Here is a 25,024-nt window from a genome sequence, read left to right on the forward strand (position 1 = left end):
TTATATTGTGTGAAGGACTGTGTGAAATCAGAGCCATGTAAAAATAACCAGCTGGAAGAGTTTAGTTTATATATATGCAGCTCTATATATAATTTGTTTTTGCATCACATTTAACTAAAAATAAAGGAAAGAAAATCATTCTTGGAGTAATGGGAATTGATTTTCACTATAAAACCATCTTTATTCTGCCATTATGAAATTAAGTCAATCTCATACTTGCATGCAGAATTAATTGAGAATATGATGGAGTGGATAGCAGTAGTCACCTGTGGTCTGGGGCAAGCCAACATTCTTCTGCAACTCAACCTTTGCAAGATATAGGATATACTTTCAAAACAGGTCAAAGGGTGTTTTTGTTGTTGTTGTTGAATGCTGTCCAAAGTAGTCTGCAGCAGGTGCGCATTATAGTTTTAAGGGAGGTAAAAGGGATTACGTTAATTCTCGCGAGATTTCCCTTCCTATACTGGGTCCATGGATTTCCCGGGGAACCGTTGGCGCGAATTTGACAATTATTATTGTGGTCCTCCTCCTTATCAGCCGTGTGTAGTGTGCGGCACTAGGTAAGCTGTCACGCCTCAACCAAACATACAAGTCCCTGCATGTTTTTATATCAAACGCCAAACTTTGCGCAACATATTCTTCTGCTGTCTGCCTGTATAATTGTAAAGTTTTTCTGTAGCATGTATAGCCTTAGTTAGCCAGCTAAGCTAGCTAGTGCAGGCTAACCTGATAGGAGTGACTTGCTAACGTTACTGTGGTCACTGTTTTCCGTTTAAGAGCTATTCAGAAAGTGTTATGCCGAAGTACATTTTGCGAACTAACGCTAACCACGATAACAAAGCCGACTATTGTGACAAAGGCAAATCGTTGGAGCCACAAAGAAAAAAAGTCACTGTTTCAAAGTACAGTGTGTCTCTGTGCCAGGTACTCTGTTGTGTTCACTTTCAATTTCAATCATCTCCTTAAATGCAGGGTTATTTGAACATGTCTAAAAGAAAAAGCAAAAGCAGCTCCGTCAGCGACAAGCCCCACAAACGGGTCAGACCTGTGGATGAGGAAGAAGAGGAAGCTGCTAATGGATATGATAGTGACCAGGCAGATGATCCACTGATCAAACAGGTTTGTCAATGTTTACCACCGTGCTGACATTTTTGTAGTTTTTTGCCTCCTTTTAAACCTGCTGCTCTATGTTAGTAAATTGTGTTTATTGATGAATTTGTTAAGTCTAGCAGCAAATACTTTTTCTAAGATTTTTGAGAATTGAGGAAGCAGTGAAATAGGCCTGTAGTTTGTGAAATGGTGTTTGTCTCCAGTTTTGTACAGCGGTATGACTTTTGCAATTTTAATTTTTCTTGGGAATTTACCAGTTTTAAATGATACATTACAGATGTGCGTTAATGGTTTCGAAATTCCGGGAATAACCTCTTTGACTATTCTTATATGTGTATGTGTGTATGTCACTATAGTCAGTAGAAGTTTTATTTTTGCATTTATGGACAATCTCTATAATTTCACTCTCTTCCACTGCTGTTAGAAACATTGATTTTGGATTAATGTCTATGAAATCATTAATCCTGTCATCAGATCTCACAGGAACAGGTATTTTTTTCAGCCAGTATTGGTCCAACATTTACAAAATATTGGTTGAAGCCATTTACTGCATCATCCATATTATCAATAGTCATATCATTTTCAATAAACTCATGTGGATAATTAACTTGTCTAGAAGCATTTCCAATAACATTATTCAGTATATTCCATAGACCTTTAATATTGTTTTTATTATTGTCTAATAATTTTCTATAATATTCTTTCTTACTAATTCTCATGTTGATCCTCTTCTTGAGTATGTGAGAGAGACATTTGTGATAAAATATTTGGGTGGGTGTACTGTAGAGCAGTCCCATTAATAAATTACTTGTGTGCAGCATGCTGGTGAGGTTGCCAGTGATGCAGGGATTGTAGCGAGCATCACGCTGAAGAACTTCATGTGCCACTCTAACCTCGGACCGTTCAACTTTGGGCCCAATGTCAACTTTGTCGTTGGCAACAACGGAAGTGAGTGCAAACGACTACACCTTGAATGTAGTGGTATCTCTTGACACCTCAACTGATACCCTTAACTTTACCTTAACTGATTATATGTTATTGTCCCAGACCCGTTTTCAGGCTATAACCTGTCGTAAAGCCCCTAATTTGAATCAGGCTTTATAGAACAGGTTAACCTCCTTTCTTGAAGAAGGACATACCCTATTTTCTTTGTCTGTTTTATCTTTCAGTCAGTTCTTTTAGTTTTTTTTTAAATTTTCTAAATATTTTTCTTATGACCGAACTGCTTGTGTGACAGGTGGAAAGAGTGCGATCCTGACAGCTCTCATAGTCGCCTTAGGCGGGAATGCAATGGCCACAAACAGAGGATCATCGCTCAAGGGTTTTGTGAAGGAAGGCGAGAGGTAAACCTTGCATCACTAGGGCCCTATGAAATCCGTTTAATTTTTTTCCAAATTCCGTTTAATTTTTTCACAAATTCCGTTTTTTCCGTTTTAATCTCATGACTTCTGTTTTTTTTACAATTAACACTCATTTCGTCATCAGAACGAGTGTCTAATTATTGCGAACAAATAATATTCTAACAATTTAATCAGATATAAGGCTAAATTTAAAATACATCACAACATTGCACTGTTTTTAGTGCTTAAAAAAAGCGAAAAAACAAATTTGTTGGGTATAGGCTATAACAGAAAATAAAGACATTAATTTTGTGCTTCAAGTGAAACATTAAATATAATTTTTTCATAAATAATAAAGTCCTTATTAACTTTGCAAGAAGCTGGACTAGAGTGAAAATTGGACCAGGCTCTATAAGTCCATGGCTTTTACCTGTGGGACAGCGATTCACCCAACAGCGGGCTGCAACACCAACCTACAGTCTATTGTGCGACGGAGAGTTAGTTAACATTAGCATCAGCGTTAGCCGACATCATGGCAACAGCTTAATAATGTAACACATTACACAAGTTACACTACATGAAAACAATGGGCTGTAGACCCTAGAGTTATAATTGCGTGTAGGAAACATTGTTGAGACTGGAATTTCGTACCACAGCGGCCGTTCCATAATACAACACTCCCTTTAGCAATGGCTGAATATAAGACCTCCCTGTGCTGTGTATCTGCGGGAGCGAGTGGCATTAATAACTTAAAAACAGTAAATGTTTAACATGATTACGTGCTTTTAGATGCTTTAATCATATGCCGAATTTATAAACGGACCATATTATTAACAATAAATTAAGTTATGTACATGTCAGAGTTACGTACATGGATACATTCATAAGCAAACATTGAATAGACAGCTTTGTGAAAGGGGTTTGGCGCTGTGTGTTACATTAGCGATCCTGCAGCCAGGCTCTACTTTTCACGGCAGTAGTTTGGTCTTTAGATGTCGTCAAACCAAAATTCCTCCCTAGTTCTGCTTTAATTTCAACCGTGTTGTTTCCCTTTGCCTTGGAAATTGAATTTCACCAAAATAATGGCGAATTCCGTGACATTCCGTGTTAACGAGCAGATTCCGTTTTTATTGCCCGATTCCGTGATTCCGTCCGCGTTTTCGTTATCGCGGAAATCATAGGGCCCTACATCATATGAAGTACATTCTTTTTGTTGTGCTCATTCTGAGACTTGTAATAGTTGCTTCAACTGTCGGTTGAGGGAGAATTAATGCTCACTAGCACTATACTATTTTGCTCACTAGCACTATACATTTGAGAACATACGTAGCTTTGTTTTTCTCTTTGAGTAGGACTCAACTCCCTACATAGTACAAGTGAAATTGTGCAAACTATCATACTAAAATAACTAATGTTAAAAGTTGCATTGCTCGATTCGCAACAAAAATATATTTTGTTTCCTCAGCTCAGCTGATGTTTCAATCACGCTGCATAACAAAGGAAGGGACGCTTACAAAGCTGAGGTGTATGGTTCAGCCATCATTTTGGACCTGAGAATAACACGTGAAGGATTAAGAACCTATAAACTGAGGAGCAAATCAGGTAAAGACTCAAGAATAGACGTTTCTTGATCGGGTAAAAGGCTACTACTGCATTGTGCTTCTACAAAAGTATAAATATTAAGATAGTAATGGTTACCAACAAAAAACAGTTAACCATTTATGATTTCAAAAGCTAAATAAGTACAGATAAGTGTGCAAGGACAAATAGTGTCACTGCTAAAGCTATATAAAAAAAAAATTTGGTAATTGATTAATATATATTAATATTTAGTCCTTTTCCCACCCAAAATGCCAACCAGTTGATTGTTTTAGCCTTCTAAATTTGAGAATTTACAGGTTTTTCATATATAGTAATCTTGATATCTTTGGGTTATGAGCTATAAAACTAAAGAAGCAATCTGATTGCATTTAGTTAGTATATAGCTACTGTAGACTAGAAAAGATAAATGAATAATAATACAGTCACAAAAGGAAAAAAAGACAGATGTTGTATTCTAAGCAGGCTAATGACCATTCATGATCATGTAGATGCTTGAATAAGAAAGCATTATGGATTCTAAAACTTACAGTATTTATTTTTCTGTTTTTGAATAGGTCAACTTGTCTCAAGCAGAAAGGAAGAGCTCCTGTGCATCCTGGACAATTTCAATATACAGGTATGAACTATGCAAATCTGACACACTAAAATAAAACTCATGTGACGTAAGCCTGCGTTAGTGTATTGGTGAGACATTATTTACACGTCTATCTTTTTCAAAGGTCAACAACCCTGTGTCAGTTCTCACTCAAGAGATGAGCAAACACTTCCTACACTCCAAAGGAGAAGGGGACAAATATAAGGTAACTATAATGAGCGTGTTAAATAAACTCTTGTATTTGTTGCTTGGTATACATTGACTCAAGACATATTTTTCTTATCTACACATTTTTCTCTTCATTCCTCTTGCAGTTCTTTATGAAAGCTACCCAACTGGAGCAGATGAGAGAGGACTTTATCTACATCAAAACCATGAAGAACGCGACGGAGGATAAAGTTTGCCAACACGGTGAAGTAAGAATACGTTTGCCTGACATGTTCATATATAAAGTATTATACAGGCGGTAATTTACAGTAATAATTTGTTCCAGAGACAATGGGAAAGGGGTCTGACTTAGAAGCTACAGAGAATTGTCATCAATGGCTTCATTGCGAGTGTCAACTCTTTAATGTATTGCAAATCTATTGTTTCGGTTCACACTCACCAGTCTCATAGCAAAGTTAGAAAACCCATGTTTTTAAATGAGCGTATATACAATTCTCCTGTGACTGTTCCAGTGCGTGAAAGACTTGAAGCAGAAGTACCTGGACAAAGAGGACCGTTACAAGAGCCTGGCATCACTTGACGACATGGACACCAAACTGGAGGAGTTGCAGAAACTAATGGCTTGGGCTTTGGTGAGATTTGTTTATCCCCCCTTTCATCCACCTCCATTTTATTTTCCTTATGGAACTTTATCACTGAGATAAACACTTTCAAAATGATTGACTGTTTTCATTTGTACAGGTGGCTGAGTTGGAAAAAGAGTCGGAGCCGGTGAAGGAGAATCTGCGTTCAGCTAGAGAAGCTACAAAGAAATATGATGAGAAAGTGGAGGAATGGAAGGTAAGATACTACTGTGGTAAGAATAGTTTGGTTACTTATTTTATTTTACTTTTTATTTTTTTTAACTAATGTATTGTGGTTGCCTATTGACAACTGGCCGTGGACTACAGCTGGAAATTAGCCAAATAGGCTAAACCTGCTCCTTTTTACTGTACAGTTAATCAGAGGGGACTGTCCACGAAACTATAAACAAACAAACTAAACAAACATGTACAACAACTAGACTTCATAATGCTTAAGTCTAGTTTATTTTTTTGTTAGTAATTAGTATCATTTAAATGTAGGTGTTGGGAATAACTAGTCATTTAGTAATGACTACTTATTTTTTTAATTTTTTTTAAGATATTTTTTTGGCATTTTTATGCTTTATTGACAGTGTAGAGACAGAGTTGAAATGGGGCAGAGAGGGGAGTGACATGCAGAGAACGACCGCGGGCTGGAATCGAACCCGGGTCTGCTGCTGGCCGAGGCCCATGGAGGGGACGCCTTACCAACTGAGCTAAAGGCGCCCCCTGTAATGACTACTTATGTTCAATAGCTCACCAATTCAACTTGTCCACACAAAAGCCCTCCACTGTTTCCTAATCTTTAACCCCCCTTCCCTTTTCCGATTGTTTTTTTTTCTTTCTGTTACTATGCAGAATAAGGTGGAGGAGGCTGAGAACAAGCAAAAGCAGGTCCAAGAACAGCTGGAGGCCATCACCCAACAACTCCTGGATTTCCAGCCCAAATCTGCTGAGCTCAAGGCCGAGGTCCAGAGAAAAAATACCCCGGTCAAGACCAGCGAGGTCTGACTTTGAATTTTTCTTTCACTGGTTATATGAAGCTTTGTTTACAGTGCTGATTTTGCAGGTCTCCCAGCAAAACAATGTAGTTATGTAAAAGTGACAATGATTTATTTATCATTTATGATGTCTATTCGTTTTGTGTAACTTCGTCCAGATAAACACAACTCAAACTCAATTGTGTGTGTGTGTGTCTGTGTCTGTAACTGACCAGTGTTTTTTTTTTTTTTTTCTAATCTTCAAATCTGTGTGCACGCGCTAGGTCACTGTGCACAGATGCAGGGCTAACCTGAGGGACCTGGAAAAGGACAAGAATCAACTGTCCTCCAGGATAAATGATCTCAAGCTAAGGTACATACTCATCTACGTTTTTCAAGTCCTCTGCATTGCATTCCAGCAGTATTTATTCTGTGATGACTCCCCTTGTGCTTTTCTGGGCCTTTTCTCCATGTAGCATCAGTCAGACTACGGGAGTGGAGAGCCAGGCCCGCACAGACCGTATGGAGCAGATCGAGACTGAGCTGGAGAACCTGAGACACCAGATCTCCACGCTGGGCCAGCAGACTGACCAGTACCAGCACGCCTGCAGCCGCGCCAAAGAGGAACAGGGAAAGATGAGGTAGGGAAATGGAACATATATATTATCCATGCACCACCACCAGTGCGTTTTAGAAAAGGGAAAAATAACTATAATATTATGTGAATCCATCCCTTCTGTTTATCGGCATGCATCTCATTCATGTCTTAAACTCCTAGACTCTGTTTTTCACTCTGCTTTAAGGTTCATTACAGGAGATGCTTATGACACACACCATTGTGTTTTATATGAAAAGGTTGGGTGGTCCTCTCTTAAAGAGAGACGTGATGCACATTGGCATATTTTTATATATAAAGCCCTGACCGGAAAGCTGCCACTCTATTTCACAAGAATGCTGCATATTTCAGATGGGCTTTATCAAACCCGCTCAACTGAAATGCTCATGTTATATGTTCCATACGCCCGGTCTGACCTTGGTAAAACTGCTTTTAGCCACAGTGCCCCTGACTCCTGGAACAGCCTACAACATCAAATTAAAATAAATACACTCATAACTGTTAACCAATTTAAAGTTATTATTTTGAATCAGCCCCACTCCACTTGTAACTGTTTTAATTAGGCTATTGTTCTGCTTTATTCAATTGATCTGAATGTTTTAATTGTTGTTGTCTCTTTGTAAGCTTGTTGTGTATTCTCATTGTGTATCTGTAATTCTCGACGTCATTGTAAAAGAGGGTAACCCTCAATTGATCTTTCGAGAATAAATAAAGGAAAATGAATGTTTACATTTTTCCGATTTCATTCTGACAGTAATTCAATAAGTAAATGCAACAAGAGTTTTAGTCTCGAAATCTGTAAATGTGGGGGCTCTTTTGTAGATTATTAGTTCCCTGCCAACCTTGAATAACCCCAATTTTAGAAAAGGTTTTATTGATCTGTAGGATACATACATACGGGAGTGGAATAACCGAAACAGTCTCTAACCTAATGGATCCACCCACCTCTGTCTGTCCTCAGGAGAGAGCATGACATTCTCCAGAGGTCTATTGAAGCCAACAGACGCAACCTGCAGACTGTGGAGGGCAGTCGGTCCAATCGGCTGCGGCGTTTTGGAGAGCACATGCCCGCGCTCCTCAACGCCATCCAGGAAGCTGAGAAAAGAGGCCACTTCAGGCAAAGACCTCGAGGACCTCTGGGTAAAGTGGAATTAGTGTAGGGGAAAATACTAATGTCCCCCAGGACTCCTTTCTCAGCTTTCTGAACACCCTGTACAGTTGCCTGTATCGTATGAAAATATGTTGTCATTTAGAATTTTCCTCCATTGAAAGCTGAAGAATTTCAGTTAAAGGTGTAATCAGTCAGTGTATTACCGGCGCACACACAGTACAGGCGAGGAGATAATCACCGATTTTGACAACGAGCGTTCCCCCAATTGCTGACTACACTTTTTTTTTTTTTTTTTTTTTGACACAAAATGCATTTCTAAATTCCCTCCCCTTGTCCAGGTTACCTCATCAGCCTGAAGGACCCGGAGCTGGCCCTGGCTGTGGAGGTGTGTCTCAAAGGCCAGATGCAGGCCTTCACCTGTGATAACCACGAGGATGAGAAGGTGCTGCAGGGCCTCATGACCAGAGTATTTCCACACGGCCGTAGACCTGGCATCATCACCAGTGGTTTCCTCCCACATGTCCATGATACCAGAAAGAGGTGATGACGTGTGCACACTATTCCCCGAAAAACAATTATTAACAAAAGCTTGTCCCAGTTGTATAAGTCCATTTGTTAAGAGAAACAGTTATGGCTTCATTCAGGGAGAACAATAGCATTGGTCAGCTTTAAAGGTGGAGTCAGCAAGTCAGAATGCTTGTTGTCAAAATCAGTGAACTTAAAAACCGATTGTGTTCTCTAAAATCGCTGACTCCATATTACTACAACTACCGCATGATTGCCACAGTCCTGTAACAGTGGATACATGACTTTGACAAGTGCAAGAATATCTGAAAACTTTGTTGGTTTTGTCTTTGTGTCAGAGCTGTGAATCACCCTGAATACCCGTCCGTGCTTCAAGCTCTAGAGATTGAGGATCCAGTTGTGGCCAACTGCCTGATTGATCAAAGGGGTATCGAGAGCATTCTGCTAATCAAGGTAACAATCAGTTGCTTTGCCAGTTTAAGTATCACAAGATATGTGGCCGCCATGTTTTTAAGCTAATGGAGTGGGGGGCGGGGGGAATAAACTGCAAAGAAACTGGCTAGATACATAGTATTATGTCATACAACAAAAATGTATTGTAATGCGTTGTATATACAACAAGCAATACAACCTTTATTTATTGTTAACACTTGTAACGGAAATTGTAAAACACTTATTCAGCATTTAAGTGTTCAGAGTATTTTGTGCATTGACATACCCTTTGGTGTGTGTGTGTGTCTGTGTCTGTGTGTGTGTTTGTGTGTGTGTGTGTGTGTGTGTGTGGTCGTGCAGAATAAGTCAGACGCTCGCAGATTGATGCAGGGCAATAACCCTCCCCAGAACTGCAACCAGGCCTTCACTATAGAGGGAGATCAGATCTACAACAACCGTAGTTACACAGCTGAGCAGAGCAGAGCCAACCTCCTCTCAGGAGACGTTGAGGAGGAGATCAGGTGTGTGTGTTATGTCTGAGAGGATGGGCAGTGAGTAGTGTTCCGTACTGATAACAATATGGCAACGCCACTGCTGACAGCGTTGTGCTCCAACAGCAAGTTATTCATAAAATACCTTCTTTTTCCAAATACAGTATAGTACCTTTTTGAACCCTTTAGTCCAGCAGTACTTTTTCCGGGCCGGTATACCTGCAAGATTAGCAGCGAGACTCATTTGACCGGGGATAGGAACTGATCTCTGAGTCCTGTATTGTACAGTGTTAATTTTGGCAGCAAATTCTGATTTAGTCTTAGTCTTAGTCTTTTGAATATCACACCATTTAGTCTTAGTCCTATTCTAGTCATCTAAAATATTTTAGTCTTAGTCTAGTCTACTAAATATAAGCAGATTTTAGTTTGACTAAATCTACAGCGGACTTCGTCGATTAAGTGTTTTTCTTCATTGAATGGTATTAAGGTTTGAATATGCAATACAGACACAGATTTAATGGTTGTAATACAAAACATGTATTCTATTTCATTAGTAATAATCTCACATAAAATCAGTGTACCTGACTGGATAGGGTGGAGGGGGGGCTTTAAGAGCCTGTGCCCGGGGGTCCATTATCTCATGATCTGTCTATGAACCAACTGGATTCCACAATCTTTTTTCTTTTTGCGGGGAGCATGCACAAGCATTATTTATTAAAAAATAAAGAAAATATTTTAAAAAAGTGGGGGGCCCCACACTAGGTCTTGAAACGGGCCCCGAAATCGTTAAGGCCGCCCCTGGGCAGCAGCAGCACGCAGTTGAGGTGCTGATAAATTTGAGCAACTGCGCCTTCCTTTAAGCAACACTGCTGCCGCTGTGTGTGTTCGGACTTCTTTTGCATCAAAGCCTTTTAGATAATACAATTAGAGGTTTTAATTGAACGCTGTCCATGCGTCGGAGTTGATTGTAACTTAAAAACAGAAACTAACGGACGGAGGCGGCAGTTTCACATGGCTCTGTGTATTCAAACTCGAGACAGAGCCTACTACAAACGGATCGCGGAACTTAGCCGTTCCCCTAGACATCGTTAACGGGCAGGATATCCCTGACTATCATTTTTGTCCATCATACCGCAGAGTTTTTCAGCACAGCGGCTCACTCCACCCGCTCACACCTGCGCGGTCTCCCGTCGATTTTCACCGATACAGGGTTGAATTCGCTGCTTTGCACTGATTGGATTTCTTCCCAACTTGTCCCACAAAAAGAGTAGTTCTGATTGGATCTCTTCTCCATTCGTCCCGCCCTAACAGTTTCGTCTAGTTCCTATTTGTAGACTATAGTGTCAGTTAAATTAGTCTCAGTCTTCGTCATCACATCTGCCTTTTTATTTAGTTTTTATTTAGTTTACGTCCGTGAAAAAGGTTCGTAGACGAATATTTTTCGTCATAGTCTTAGTCTACGAAATTAACACTGGTATTGTAGTCATGAAGTCAGTTTATAGGTCATGTCAATACATGGAGTGGCTTGTGTCAGGCTATGTTCCTGTCACTTGTTTTAATACCAACTTTGTATTGTATTCTTTTTTTTCCCTCTCTGTTCTCTCAGGCACTTGCAGAGGGAGATGGAGAACCAGAGAGGTCTGGCCAGTCGCCTCCAGCAGCAAATGAAAAGGTTGGATGAAGACGTCAAGCAGAACGAAGGGCTGCTTCAAAGGACCCACAGAGAGCAGAAGACAACAAAAGTATTCATTTACCCCTCTCAATATTTAGTATTAAACCCCAGGATAGTATGAGGATTGTAACACATACGTAAAAATCTTTCCATGCCTAATCATAATTCCTTATCAATTATGAATATAATAGATGGAAGGTATGGATCTAATACATGTTCTTTAATTATTCAAAAGAAAAAGTCTATAAACCAAAATGTTTTTTTTTGGGGGGGGGGGGTTTACACATTTTCTGGTATACTATCGCAAGAAAAAGAAAACACAAATCAAATATATATATATATATATATATATATATATATATATATATATATATATATATATATATATATATATATATATATATATATATATATATATATATATATTTCCAAAACTTAATCACCTGCTCTTGTATGATATCTGAATGTGTTCATGAAGTTACGGCTGGGCAATAATTCGATACGATTAGTAATCGCGATTAAACTCCCGTCGATTAAGTCAATATGCGTTTGACATAAATCCTCGATATGAAAATAAAAATAATAAATAAATGATATGGATTTACCTAACAGCCTATCACAAAGCAGAAATAAACTCAACAGCCTGTCAGATTGCAGTTTTTGCATTTCCTGTCTAATTGCACGCCCATTTCCTGGTGCGACGTGCATGTTTGAGCTTCAGCAGTAAGGAAAGAGGAGGAGAGCCGTGTGTGATCACCTCGGCAAGAGTGAAGAGAGTCTTGTGTTTAGCGAAAAATGTCGGCGCAGCACTGTTATAGTGCTTTTCCTCTTCATTAAATTAATCAGTGGACTACACTCAACACTGTGTCTAGCTGCTACGATGACACCATAGTCAGGTAGCTGCCGCAGCCAGTGCTGTTCGCTCACTGTCTCTGTCGACTCGCCCCGAGCCGTCTCTGTGCATTTACCGGAGTTGTACGCTCAGAGCACGGGGGGAATATAGGCTATTGGAGCGGCCACACAGAAAGTGTGAAAATGCGCTACAAGTTTTAACCGCCGTCCGACCGCTGCTATCAGCAGCGCAAGCGGTGGTTGCACTGAAGGCTGCACTGTGTGTGTCTCACTGCTACGATGACACCACGTAGCTGCCACAGCCAGCGCTGTTCGCTCACTGGCTCGCAACACGGGGGGAATAAATATAGGAGCGGCCACACCGAAAGTGTGAAAAGTTTTAACCGCCGTCCGACCGCTGCAGCTGCTCCTGTCTATCGTATCGTATTTTGCGGTAGTTGAACCTTATGAAAAACGATCAAAAAGAAGCAAAGCTACAGTATAACATACAGGTAGCTGTTCAGTTCAGCCTCATTAGCCTGCTGGTCTGTAAGACCATGTAGCTACAGCATGAGCATCTCCCCTACCTACAGCTGTTGTTGTACTGTATGTGTGAGTAGTAGCTGTGATGTGCTCTGACATTCATCAAGCATCTGAGCCACAGCTCTATAAACATTTAAGATTGTTGCCTCCCTGCCTGAGGAGTTAGATGTGATAGTAGTCACTCACAGATATTTTAGTTTTAAACACATTATGTTATGTAGCATAATATCTGGTTTTACAATGTTTACATTTTGCACTTTCTACTCACATTTCTCCTTTTTAAAATAGACATGTAAAACCAGTAATTCTCATATTCATATTTTATATCTTAAAGTTCAGTACTTGTGTCAGTGCCTTTGTTGATCCAATTGTTTACTTTTTATGTATGGTTGTGCCTCTACAAGATGTTTGCTGTAGCCCTGCCAAAGGAGTTTAACGTGAAAGAAGTCAGAGCTTTTATTTTTATTTACAATATTTTCAATAGGTTACAAGGCAAGCTATCTTATATTGTTTAGTTAGGTGCAGTTAAAACATGTTTGTGAAGTTAAATGTTTATATTTATTGTGATTCAATGTTCTCTTATCACAATATGCTAATAAACAACATTGTATAGTTTAACTAATGAACACTCTGGTTTCTTCAGGCTTCAGCAGTATCACACTATATATCGTGATTAATATCGATATCGATCAATATCGAAAGAATAATCGTGATAATATTTTTTGCCATATCGCCCAGCCCTACATGAAGTGTGTGTGTGTATTTGATCTGATGTAGGACCGGGCCACTAAGCTACAGCTGGAGCTGACGGACCTAAACAATGTGGAGGAACCTCAGTCGGAGGACCTCAGTCCCCTGGTTTGTACAGAACACATCCATGCAATACCATAATCACACCTGATGGCTTTAAATTGTACTTACCTCAGTGTATATACACGCATGACCAAAATGTGTGGACATGCATCTGCTACTGCAGGAGGAAGAGCTTCAGGAGATCGTCGCTAAGATCGCGTCCAAGTGTGCCGAGTGCGAGGAGGCCCGAGCTCAGATGGCCCAGCACAAGGCCTCGTATGACAGGGCAGACCAGGAGTACATGCAGCTCAAGGAGCAGATCAGCATGGTCGCTGAAGAGGCTGACTCAAAAAAGGTACAAAATAATCATAAAGAAAAACTGTAGACCAAACTACATGTCCATATATGTTGTAGGGATGGCCCGAATTATTCGAATATTCGAATACTCGTTCGGAGCTTAAATTAGTATTCGGAGCTTAAATTAGTATTCGGAGCTTCGTTTTTTTTTTTTTGCAATTAGCTAGTACTGCAATATAATGTCATCAAATAATTTTATATTTGGATATAAAAGTTAGTAATATTGTTGTAGTAGTATTGCTCATTTAGGAGGATATTACATCACTAAGTGTCATAGCGCATCCATTACTTCACCTCCGAGCGTGTAAATCTTCTACAAAATATGCAGATACTGTCAAAATCGGTTCCAGGGAGTATATAGGGATTATTAACGTTTTTTTTAATTTTATTTTTTTTAAATATATATATTTTTTTGATGGTGTGTTTTTCTGGAACGAATATTCGCTCGTAAAAACCAATGAATATTCGAAGCCTGAAAAATGACATTCGGGCCAGCCCTAATATGTTGTAATTGGGTTAAAAGAGAGATTAAGAGGTAACACTTTACAATAAGGGTACATTAAGTAACTGTTAGTTGATTTTTAGATTAGTGCCCATGGCTTTTATAGGAAAACTATAACATGAAACAACTTTTCTGATTAATGGGTCGGTCCAAGAAAAGGGATTTTTCAGGTAAAAGCCAACCCAAACATTACATCTGGAGATTTGCAGACCATTTGCCACCACCATTCTTCACTTGGGAGAAGGTTCTCTTGGTGGGTAGGCAGAGTTGCGTTTTTGCCCAAACATGGCGGTTTTGGTTGTGACCAAACAGTTAAATTTTGGACAAATCAGTCCACAGAATAAAGCTGGCCCCCTGCGGCGGTTGGCCGCGTGAACGCAGGAGGCTCCCTGCTTGGTCATATTGCGCCATATATTCCTGACGCCGACGCCGAGATCAGACCCGTCACACTTACGGTGTAACAACAACAATAACATGGTCCAGCTGTGCCAAAAAATACAGATGTAGGTACACTGTGTAACCAGCGGCAGTCATGTCACAAATATCATTAAAACAGCATGAAGACGCACCCTGATCGCAAATACACACATATTAATAGTAATTCAGCAACATACTAAACACAATAACAACAGCAGTGTGTGCTCAGCTGCGTTCGCCGCACATGTTGGCAGCGCCTTCAATTCACGCGCTTCGATGAGGCGCGGCCACGCGCCGTGCAAGCGCCGGCCGCTGGACGCCGATTCTTGGGTGGATGCGCGGCCACGCGCTAGTACATTGACTTTGTATGTAATCTCGCCGCGCAGCCAGTGCGGTGTGTTCGCGGCTTAAGACTTCGGGTATCTCCAGTTCTCTGGCAAAGTTGTGACAAGCAGTTTTGTTCTTTTTTGAGGGTAGAGGCTTCTTCAGCAACCCTCCCTTGAAAGCCATGTTGACTTATTCTTATTCTTATTGTGGAACCATGCACATCTGTCCCAGATGCTGCAAGAGAGGTCTGCAAATCACTAGATGTAATGTTTGGGTTGGCTTTTAACTGAAAAATAACTTTTCTTGTGGCGCTTGAAGATATTTTTGAAGGAAGTCTACTTCTAGGCAGATGTTCAGTCACTCTTAAAGCTCTCCATTTGTAGATGATTTGCCTCACGGTGGACCGATGGAGCTCAAACTTTTTTTAAATTAATTTATAGCTGTCCCCAGACAAATGTGCAGCATCACAACTCTATTCCTGAGATCCTCTGAGATTGTTTTCCCTTTTAGCATGTCTGACCTGTATGGGTTCAGTTTGGTGGGCCTAAACTGACCTGATTTGATCTCTGTTTTATCTAGTGCCGCCCAATTTCTTCCCTAAAGATCTCTCACTACATTGGTCCATTTCATCACTCAATTTGGCCCATCTGATTGTGTTTACCCGCTCCATTTAAGCAATGCAGCTCAGGGTTCACAAACTTTTGCAGATTCATTTGTTTTATCTGTTTTAACAGTTGATTTCTGGAAAAGAAAAATGTTGAATTGATAAACAAACATCTGTTATTGCATATAAAAAATACTGGTATTGATAAAAATGAATTAATAATGGTTAAAATAAATAAAATTCCAAAAGGCTCAAGGGGCTCACAAACTTTCACACTACACTGTATACACACACACTGTTTTTTCTGAGACTTTCCAATCGGTTAAATAAAAAACTTTGTTCCCATTCCACAGGACGAGCTGAGTAAGACCGATCAGGAAGTGATGAAGTGCAAGCATCACAAGAAACACTACGACACCAAGCGCACTGCCCATCTCAGCAGCATCCAGACCCTAGAGACCAGCCTGGCAAGCAAGGAGCAGGAACTTCAGGTACACACAACAGGGCTCCAAGGCACCGCTTGAGGCAGGGCTCATTTGAAATCACAGGCAGATATATGTTAGCCTGGTCCTACCAGACCATCGTACTTCATTTCATTTGTACAAGGGTCTGGAATCGCTCAATTGACAAACGTAAACTCACTTGAAGGCGGGTGTCTGTTGAAGTTTAAAACTATTGGATCTTCCCAGTGCCAATCTGGATCTGCCTAGCAATCGCATAACGTTTGGTCGTGATGTATGGAAATATGCCGGCTTCTGAGCCACTCCCTCTGTTCGCTGAATGGACCGGCAGAAATCTGTCCGGAGAAAACCTAGGAATATACCGCACACCCAGACTGACTACTGAAGGGAAATGAAAATTGAGCGGAAGTACATAGGCGGGCGGTGCCAGGCTAGATATATTGTTTTGTAAACTGAAGGCGCTGCAATTATAAACAACCCCCCCCCCCCTTCCCCCTGCCTTGTAACTGCATAGTGCACCTTTTTTTAAATAACCATTTCAATGATGTTAATTGTAGTGAGTCTCAGAAATGTGACCCAACCATTTGTCTGACCCTTCCGTTAAGACGTCTGTAGCCAAAGCCACAGAGATCTGTCCAGAGCGGCTTGAGAGCAGACGCACGGCCAAGAGTCTGGACACTGAGATCAGCCGTCTGAAGGTGAAGATCGCCACGCAGCAGGAGCAACAGGGAGACCGCGAGGAGGTGGTCAGGTCTGCTACTACCTCCCTCCTCTTGTTGTTTTTAGAAAATGTTTTAACTTTTTTTTCTTTTTTTTGAGAACATACACACACACCACAACAACACTGAAAAAAAGGAACATAAAAACAACTAAAACGAACAACTTACATGGCGTACTCTACTTTACAGGTTTCTAAGGACTTCCAATGACATTGTTTAAAGGTGCTACCAGGAACTTTCAGTTTGTGGTGCCTCTTGCTGCTCCACTAGTGGTAGTGAGGCCACTAGGGGCAAAAGTGGTAGTGTTTTTACTAAGGCAGCTTTTATACCTGGGTGAGCGTACCCACCACAAAGGCATTAAGAAAGACTACCGTCATTTTCGGACTATAAGCCGCGCCTTTTTCCCCCTTTTTCGACCCCGTCTACTAGGGATGGGCGTTAGTAATCGAGTACTCGAGTACTCGAGTACTCCTCGTTTCAAATGAACTCGATTGGTGGATGAGGAAAATGTTTTTTATTTGATTTTTTAGTGTCTGTAGCCTTTTGGCTGGCGGGCCGCCCCTATTTTAAAATGTTATATACGTGTACAAAACGGCACACAACGGATAAAATAAAGTTGAACAAAATAAAATATTTTGATGCAAGTGCAATAAACTGAGCGTTGTGTCAAACAGCAACTGCAAATAACTGCCACCTCCGTGCCACCGCAGCGCAGCCTGTATTCTCCACAGCACCGCGGAGCTGAATACGGTCTCTCCTTTCTCCAGAACATTTTCAGGAATATAACTGTCCAATTATTTCAAAGCAGATGATAAAGTTACATTTATAAAAAGGGGAGATGACACCTGTTACTCTCAGTTAGTAATGAGTAGACTCCAGGGGCCTCATTTATAAAGCTTTGCGTGGGATTCACGTGGAAGCTAGCGTACGGAAGAAATGTAGGATGTACGTGCGAACAAAAATATTCTGATTTATAAAACAGTGCGCACTCACGTCCTACGCCTGTTTCCCTTTATAAATCACAATCAACTCTAAATGTGGCGCAGCCTTTGCGGGCTTCACGTAACGCCCATATTTACCCATACATAGTCATTGACACGCCCAAATTAATATCATTTACTGAGTGCATGAAGGCGGTAGTGGCAATCGCCGACTGAAAGGGAAATGGAAAAATAGACTCCACACGGTGTGGATCACTGCGGTCACGCTGAAGTACCCGTTGGAGAAGTGGCGACCAGGGAAAATTTAGTTTGGTGGCACAGTGTGAGCGTAAAGGCGTCAGAGTGCAGCCTGTGGCGATCTCTGTGAACGCTGTGGTCGAAATAAAAAGAAGCGATCCGACATAAACGTGGACGCAAAAAAGTGCATATCCTCACACAGCAGTGTTTGTGCCACGAGCAGGGGACCCCCCATGAGATACAGATTCGGAGAATTCATCCCGGTGCAGTGACGGGCGGCAGAGGGTTAATAATAAACTTCACAGTCCTTTTCAAAACACAGTTACGACGTGCTTAAACACAAAGAAAAACACATAGATAAAACGGTCTAAAAACCGCGAAAAATTAGCACAGTATTTGATGTACAGTAGGCTTATGATTAGTGTATGAAACTGTGCACTCATGTCTGCCTGACTGAGGCATCGAGAACAGCGTCAGTGTAAAAGTAATAGGTTGTATTCCACCTCAATATTATCAGAATGAATCCAATAACATGCAGAGCTTATTCAAACGTTTTTTTTTTTTTTTTTTTTTTTGCACTCATATCTCCGTTTGTAGGCTATTTAAGATCCTAATTCGTTTTGTTTTTTGTTGGTATCACTCCATGGAAAAATCCGTGGAGGCATTTTTTTATTAGTTGTAAGAATGGCTTCATCCGTTTTGCAAAGGAACTCCCTATAATAGACCTACATGGCTTATAGGCCTATATCTGGATTCATTTTACACAAACACATTTGTTCTTGCACTTCATACATGTACCGACGGAGTCGCCGTTTCTCCTTTCTCCACTTTCTGTGCGTACGCATGGGTCAGAGTTTGCGTGGAGGACCGCACATCTTCCCGTCAAGTTTGCTTTTTATAAATCCCAATGTTTGCGTAGAAATTGGCGTACGCCCTCTTCTGGGCGTACGCCACGTTTATAAATGAGGCCCCAGGTGAGCATGCAAGTGCTCTCCGCTTGGAAAGAAAAGTAAAGAAGAAGCAAGGCTTACTTCAGGCACATTCGCTCCGAGCCAACAACAGTTATGAAGCCTTCAATAGGGAATATGGGGATAAGATTCAAAAACCAACCGGTGTAACGTTCCGTTAATGAGGAATTAGTCGCGGTAATTATTCACACGGACAAGGAGTGAGCATTACGCGGTTGGATATACAACTATCTGCTTTGGTGAGTTATTTATATGTATTTAAATTGTAGGACAACCTCTTTATATTATCTGCTGCCCTTCTTATTTTAAATGGTGACTTAGGCAATTATTTTTGTTACAACTACAGCCCATGCTTTTTTTCTCTTTTTTTCTCCCCACCGCAGACCTACTCGATCGGTTTAAATTGTGGCCCGTCTATTTAATTACTTTCAGTGAGGAAAATGTGTTTTAAACTTGTGGGAAAAAATCCTTAATATCATATGGCAACTGTGACTGTTTGACATAAGCATTGAGCGCTTTATTGCGGTGAACCATTGTGCAGACAGATGCGTTGCGTTCTAAAATTAGAAAAAAGTTTAACAAGGAATCGATTGATCCTCGAGGAATGCAAGCGATAACACGAGTAGCGAAAACACTCGTGCCCATCCCTAGTAGCTACTATTGCTCTAAATGGTAACACTTGAATACGTTATGCAAATATGCAACTTGTTTGTTGAAGTGTTAATAAATGGGAGCTTCCTCAAGCAGCCATCTCTTTCCCGACAATCCCCTCTGTGCACGAACTCTTACATATGGTAATTAAACATTATAACACCTGCGGCTTATAGTCCAGTGCGGCTTATAGTGCGGAAAATACGGTATATAAAAATAGCATTCTTTGCACTGATCTCGTTTGCTGTTACATGTCATTTATGATCATCAGAGGAAAAATTAGACTATTTCAGAAATATTTAAATGGTCCTCGTAGCACCTTTTAACTATAGGCAAATGTTAAGCAGAAAATAAAAAGTCAACAAGGTGTCATGTACTGTAGGCCCCTTCAGGCTGCCATATCTGTTTTACATTTCTCTGCTTTCCCTGAAATCTCATAACAACATTTCTCCATATATAAAGTACTGGAGAACGCTATGAGACAGATGCTGAAACAGGGGGCTATCTCTTAATTCCAAAACCTTAATCTTTTTCTTTTTCTTTTCTTTTTTACGATCACCATCCCATACTGGATCGACAGAGCTTTCCATTGTCTAATGCTGGGCTTACACTAGAGGACTTTTAAAAGACTGAAGACTGAAACCCTCTTACATCTGAAGACAATCAACTCACACCTGAAGACAACTAGTCATTAGTTTTCAGTCACAGACTGAGATTTTGAAAAGACAGGGGGTCTCATATTGCAAGACTACAACTAGATTCCTTTTGAGATTAATATTATTTCCGCAGACGCGATAGTGATTATTTAATTAAAAGAAGGTTAATTCAATATTCCGAGCGGGAGACTTCCTTTAGTTATTTGACCATCTTTATTGCTGATCTCGTCCCCCAATAACTTTAACTCCTAACCCTGTATTTGACGGTAAAGTGTTAAGGTTGCGCGGCTGTCAGCCTGGTTCTCCCGCCAAGGCTTCAAGGAAAAAGTGTCCAAAATGCACAGGCGGCCACAGGTCGCGACTAATGCCGCTCCTCCTGCGCGGTTCTTGGTGCATGCGAGAGTGTGACAGTGTTTACGTCATTTCGCTTGAGCCAACCCCTTAACACTAAGATAATATCAAACATGTTTGATAATGTCGGAACGTCAAGACGGGAAGAAGACTGGCTGAAATCAGGTCGGAAGACCACCATACACCAAACGACTGATATTATGTGCGCGCGCCACAACTCCAGCACGACTTCTGTGATTTCAGTCCGACATTAGAAGATTATTGTGACTGTCAAATCGCGTGAAAAGTTGTGTAGTGTAAGCCCAGCATTAGTCTCCAGTCATTGTGACGAGCCTAGAATGGCCAATCACAGTGTTTGCACCTAATGCAAAGGGGTGGCGAGGAGGGATCTCGTCTTGTTTTTGATAGAGATGTTTTTGTTCACTTCACTGACGCTATTGCTTGTCACTACATAATGTTTTTTATATACAGTACATGTGACTAGACAAACTGAAGTACGGCAACTGCGCACATCAGTTATTTCATTTTATCGCGTAACCCCTTCCCCTCTCTCTCTCTCTCTTGTTTCTCTGGTCTGTCTTTACTGCACTGTGACAGGCAGTACCATGAAGCCTTGGAGGCCTACAGGAGCATGGCACAGCAGATGAAGAACCTCAACGGCTTCATCAGAAGGCTGAATGGCATCATGAACCAAAGACAGCAGGTCTACGCTGACCTCAGGAGGTGAGTTGTAAACTTGGCCCTTTACACTTTCAAATGGATAATTAATAACTCTTTTGATTGATTTAATGTAGTTGAATTACTCCCCTGAGGTTATAAAAACCTGTGAGCCTCCTGTGAGCCTTGATCTTATATATATATTTTTTTTTTTCAACCTGTTTATGTTGTAGGTTCCTCTCAGCCCGGTGTAAATATTACTTCGACAACATGCTGAGCCAGAGGGGATACACTGGGAAGATGACCTTCGATCACAAAAAGGAAATGCTCTCCATCTCGGTAAGAATAAAGATTTGACCGGACAAAGTGTTTGTTGTGTGAAGTAAACAGGGGTTTGTGTTTTCCTAACCCCTATTCTAAAATGTCCTCCAAATAACTTGTTACATGAACAGTGAGAGGCTGTAACAAGACTTAATTATATAAATGATAACCCAGTTAATCTTTGATTTTCATTACTCATAAAAACATGTCTTGCCCTCTTCTGTAGGTGCACCCAGGCCCGGGAAACCAGGCAGACTTAAGTGACATGCGCTCCCTGTCTGGAGGCGAGCGCTCCTTCTCAACAGTGTGCTTTGTCCTCTCCCTGTGGTCCATCACAGAGGCACCTTTCAGATGCCTGGACGAATTTGATGTTTACATGGTAATAAGAGGAAGTTTGTATTAGTTTTTCCAGTCTGTTTAGCTATGAGTGCAGGCTGAGATCATCCCCAGTGTTATTAAGGTGGAGTCAGAAATTCTGGAGAACGCTTGTTGTCCAATTCACTTTTTGTCAAAATCAGTGACTATCTCCTCATGATCCTCTTCCTGTCCGTACTGTGTGCGCTGAAAGAATATCTGCTGTTAATACTCAGCCTAGGCTCTGTAAACAGGCATGTCGCTAGCTAAGGTGGGCCCACTTTGATTACACAGTGTTAATTTCGTAGACTAAGACTATGACGAAAAATATTCGTCTACGAACCTTTTTCACGGACGTAAACTAAATAAAAACTAAATAAAAAGGCAGATGTGATGACGAAGACTGAGACTAATTTAACTGACACTATAGTCTACGAATAGGAACTAGACGAAACTGTTAGGGCGGGACGAATGGAGAAGAGATCCAATCAGAACTACTCTTTTTGTGGGACAAGTTGGGAAGAAATCCAATCAGTGCAAAGCAGCGAATTCAACCCTGTGTTGGTGAAAATCGACAGGAGACCGCGCAGGTGTGAGCGGGTGGAGTGAGCCGCTGTGCTGAAAAACTCTGCGGTATGATGGACAAAAATGATGGTCAGGGATATCCTGCCCGTTAACGATGTCTAGGGGAGCGGCTAAGTTCCGCAATCTGTTTGTAGTAGGCTCTGTCTCGAGTTTGAATACACAGAGCCATGTGAAACTGCCGCCTCCGTCCGTTAGTTTCTGTTTTTAAGGTACAATCAACTCTGACGCATGGACAGCGTTCAATTAAAACCTCTAATTGTATTATCTAAAAGGCTTTGATGCAAAAGAAGTCCGAACACACACAGCGGCAGCAGTGTTGCGTAAAGGAAGGCGCAGTTGCTCAAATTTATCAGCACCTCAACTGCGTGCTGCTGCTGCTGCCCAGGGGCGGCCTTAACGATCTCGGGCCCGTTTCAAGACCTAGTGTGGGGCCCCCCACTTTTTTAAAATATTTTCTTTATTTTATTTTTTTTTATAAATAATGCTTGTGCATGCTCCCCGCAAAAAGAAAAAAGATTGTGGAATCCAGTTGGTTCATAGACAGATCATGAGATAATGGACCCCCGGGCACAGGCTCTTAAAGCCCCCCCTCCCCCCTATCCAGTCAGGTACACTGATTTTATGTGAGATTATTACTAATGAAATAGAATACATGTTTTGTATTACAACCATTAAATCTGTGTCTGTATTGCATATTCAAACCTTAATACCATTCAATGAAGAAAAACACTTAGTCGACGAAGTCCGCTGTAGATTTAGTCAAACTAAAATCTGCTTATATTTAGTAGACTAGACTAAGACTAAAATATTTTAGATGACTAGAATAGGACTAAGACTAAATGGTGTGATATTCAAAAGACTAAGACTAAATCAGAATTTGCTGCCAAAATTAACACTTATTACACATACCCTTTGTTTATATACCAGTTTACAGAGCCTAAGCTGTGTATTAACACCTGATTTTCTTATCAATGCACACACAGTACGGACAGGTAGCAGATCGTGTCAATAAAACATGTTTTAAAAAAGAAGAGAAACTCCACCTTTTTAAAGTAGACATTAGAGGTGAAGGGGGACATTTGGAGAAGGCATGACACTTCAAATAACTCACTTTGTTTAGCCACAATTATCAATACTAAACAGGAATGCTTCTGCTTTGTTTTTTTAGGACATGGTCAACCGGAGGATATCCATGGACATGATGCTGAAGGTGGCTGCTGGTCAGCGCTACAGGCAGTTCATTTTCCTCACCCCTCAGAGCATGGGGTAAGCAGCACTCATGCCACGTCTTTGTTTTTCTACTCGTGGTATATCAAAGCAGTTTGACCACGCACACGTGATTTATTGACCGGGTTACTGGAAATTCTCTAAGCAAATAAGCAATAAGGAAGTAATCTAATCAGTAGTAAAGGCCACGTGATTTCAGTGTCTGGCTTTGTTTTCCTGGTAAAGTGCACAAGTCAATTTCATCTGAAAGGCAAGGTCACATTTCAACCTTTTCTTTTCTTTTCTTTTCCAGTTCTCTTCCAGAGAGTAAAATAATACGCATCCTCCGCCTCAAGGACCCAGAGCGAGGCATCACCAACAGAGAAAGGGGTCAAGAGGAGGACCCGTAGTGTTGTGCCGATGGGCAATGGATTTTTTTTTTGACAGTGCATATTAATAAACATTTCTGTAAATATGCCAGATTTAGCCAGAAGTTTCCATCTGCAGTCCTTGGCCAGATTTAACAATAGGCTCCCTAAAAATTGGCACTTTCGCCAATAGTTCTTTTTTTCAGAAAATGCCATCGGGAGTCCTTTTTTATTTATTTATTTATTTATTTGTATTTTTGTATTCGGGCCGATACTGTTGAGTACAGGCAGGCTTCTAAGTGTTCATCTGACTGGAGCAGTTCAATAAAAACTATTGTAACCAAACACAATTAATGTGTTGTGTGATTTGCGTAGCCTATAGTAGCTCACGTCAAATGTTTTGTTCGATATGACTGTATTCCTAACAATGACGTTGTCATAATTTTTATTTAATATTCATTAAACCAAATCTGTTCGGCTGACACTAAAGTAGTGTGATTTTGTTTTTAAACGTGGAAGCATTTCAGGATAGTAGTAAGTGTTTTTCTCTAACCGGAGTTTCTTCTTTTTTTTTAAAGTTCCTTTTTGACCACGTTGTGACAGAACAGGTTAAACACATAATCTTGCCTTAGCTGTACTCATTATTTAATCATATAAAAGTTGGAAATGAGGCATCTTTAAGTCATTTCAACATGAAACCCCAGAGAGCTGTATTGAGGTCAGTCTTGTGAGGAGGAAGGATTTGCACCTTTTAAGGGCTCTGTGCCAAATCCGCCCCACTCAAGGCGGTCCTCTGGAATGCACTTCCACTCAAGCACAATAACGCCTGCTGACATATGTACCTGACCTCTCTGAAGAAAGTTAACCCCCCTATTACATCGCTGAGAGCCCAAACCAGACGGACATCATGA

The 25,024-nt window shown here is 40.7% G+C and overlaps 1 protein-coding gene across 3 annotated transcripts; it reads left to right on the forward strand.

The window, feature by feature from the left end:
• Positions 1 to 506: 506 nt before the first annotated feature.
• On the forward strand, positions 507 to 24,449 carry LOC307265598 (structural maintenance of chromosomes protein 6). 3 transcript variants are annotated; one of them, XM_080047364.1, is made up of 27 exons: positions 507 to 560; positions 973 to 1,119; positions 1,929 to 2,058; positions 2,348 to 2,453; positions 3,916 to 4,052; positions 4,607 to 4,668; positions 4,772 to 4,852; positions 4,962 to 5,063; positions 5,328 to 5,447; positions 5,557 to 5,655; positions 6,297 to 6,443; positions 6,703 to 6,791; positions 6,895 to 7,059; positions 7,996 to 8,174; positions 8,484 to 8,685; positions 9,009 to 9,123; positions 9,463 to 9,623; positions 11,200 to 11,335; positions 13,417 to 13,497; positions 13,616 to 13,786; positions 15,992 to 16,129; positions 16,705 to 16,850; positions 21,220 to 21,345; positions 21,513 to 21,618; positions 21,827 to 21,979; positions 23,708 to 23,805; positions 24,059 to 24,449. In XM_080047364.1, the coding sequence occupies exons 2-27, from the start codon at positions 985 to 987 to the stop codon at positions 24,153 to 24,155; spliced, it is 3,282 nt and encodes a 1,093-aa protein (XP_079903490.1). In that variant the 5' UTR covers positions 507 to 560; positions 973 to 984; the 3' UTR covers positions 24,156 to 24,449. The 3 variants fall into 3 exon arrangements, with proteins under 3 accessions (XP_079903490.1, XP_079903489.1, XP_079903491.1); XM_080047363.1 differs by lacking the exon at positions 507 to 560 and having other exon boundaries at positions 885 to 1,119; XM_080047365.1 differs by lacking the exons at positions 507 to 560; positions 2,348 to 2,453; positions 3,916 to 4,052 and having other exon boundaries at positions 885 to 1,119.
• The last annotated feature ends 575 nt before the right edge of the window (positions 24,450 to 25,024 follow it).

This window comes from Ammodytes marinus (assembly GCF_949987685.1).
Source record: "Ammodytes marinus genome assembly, chromosome: 19".
Classification (NCBI taxonomy): Eukaryota; Metazoa; Chordata; class Actinopteri; order Uranoscopiformes; family Ammodytidae; genus Ammodytes; species Ammodytes marinus.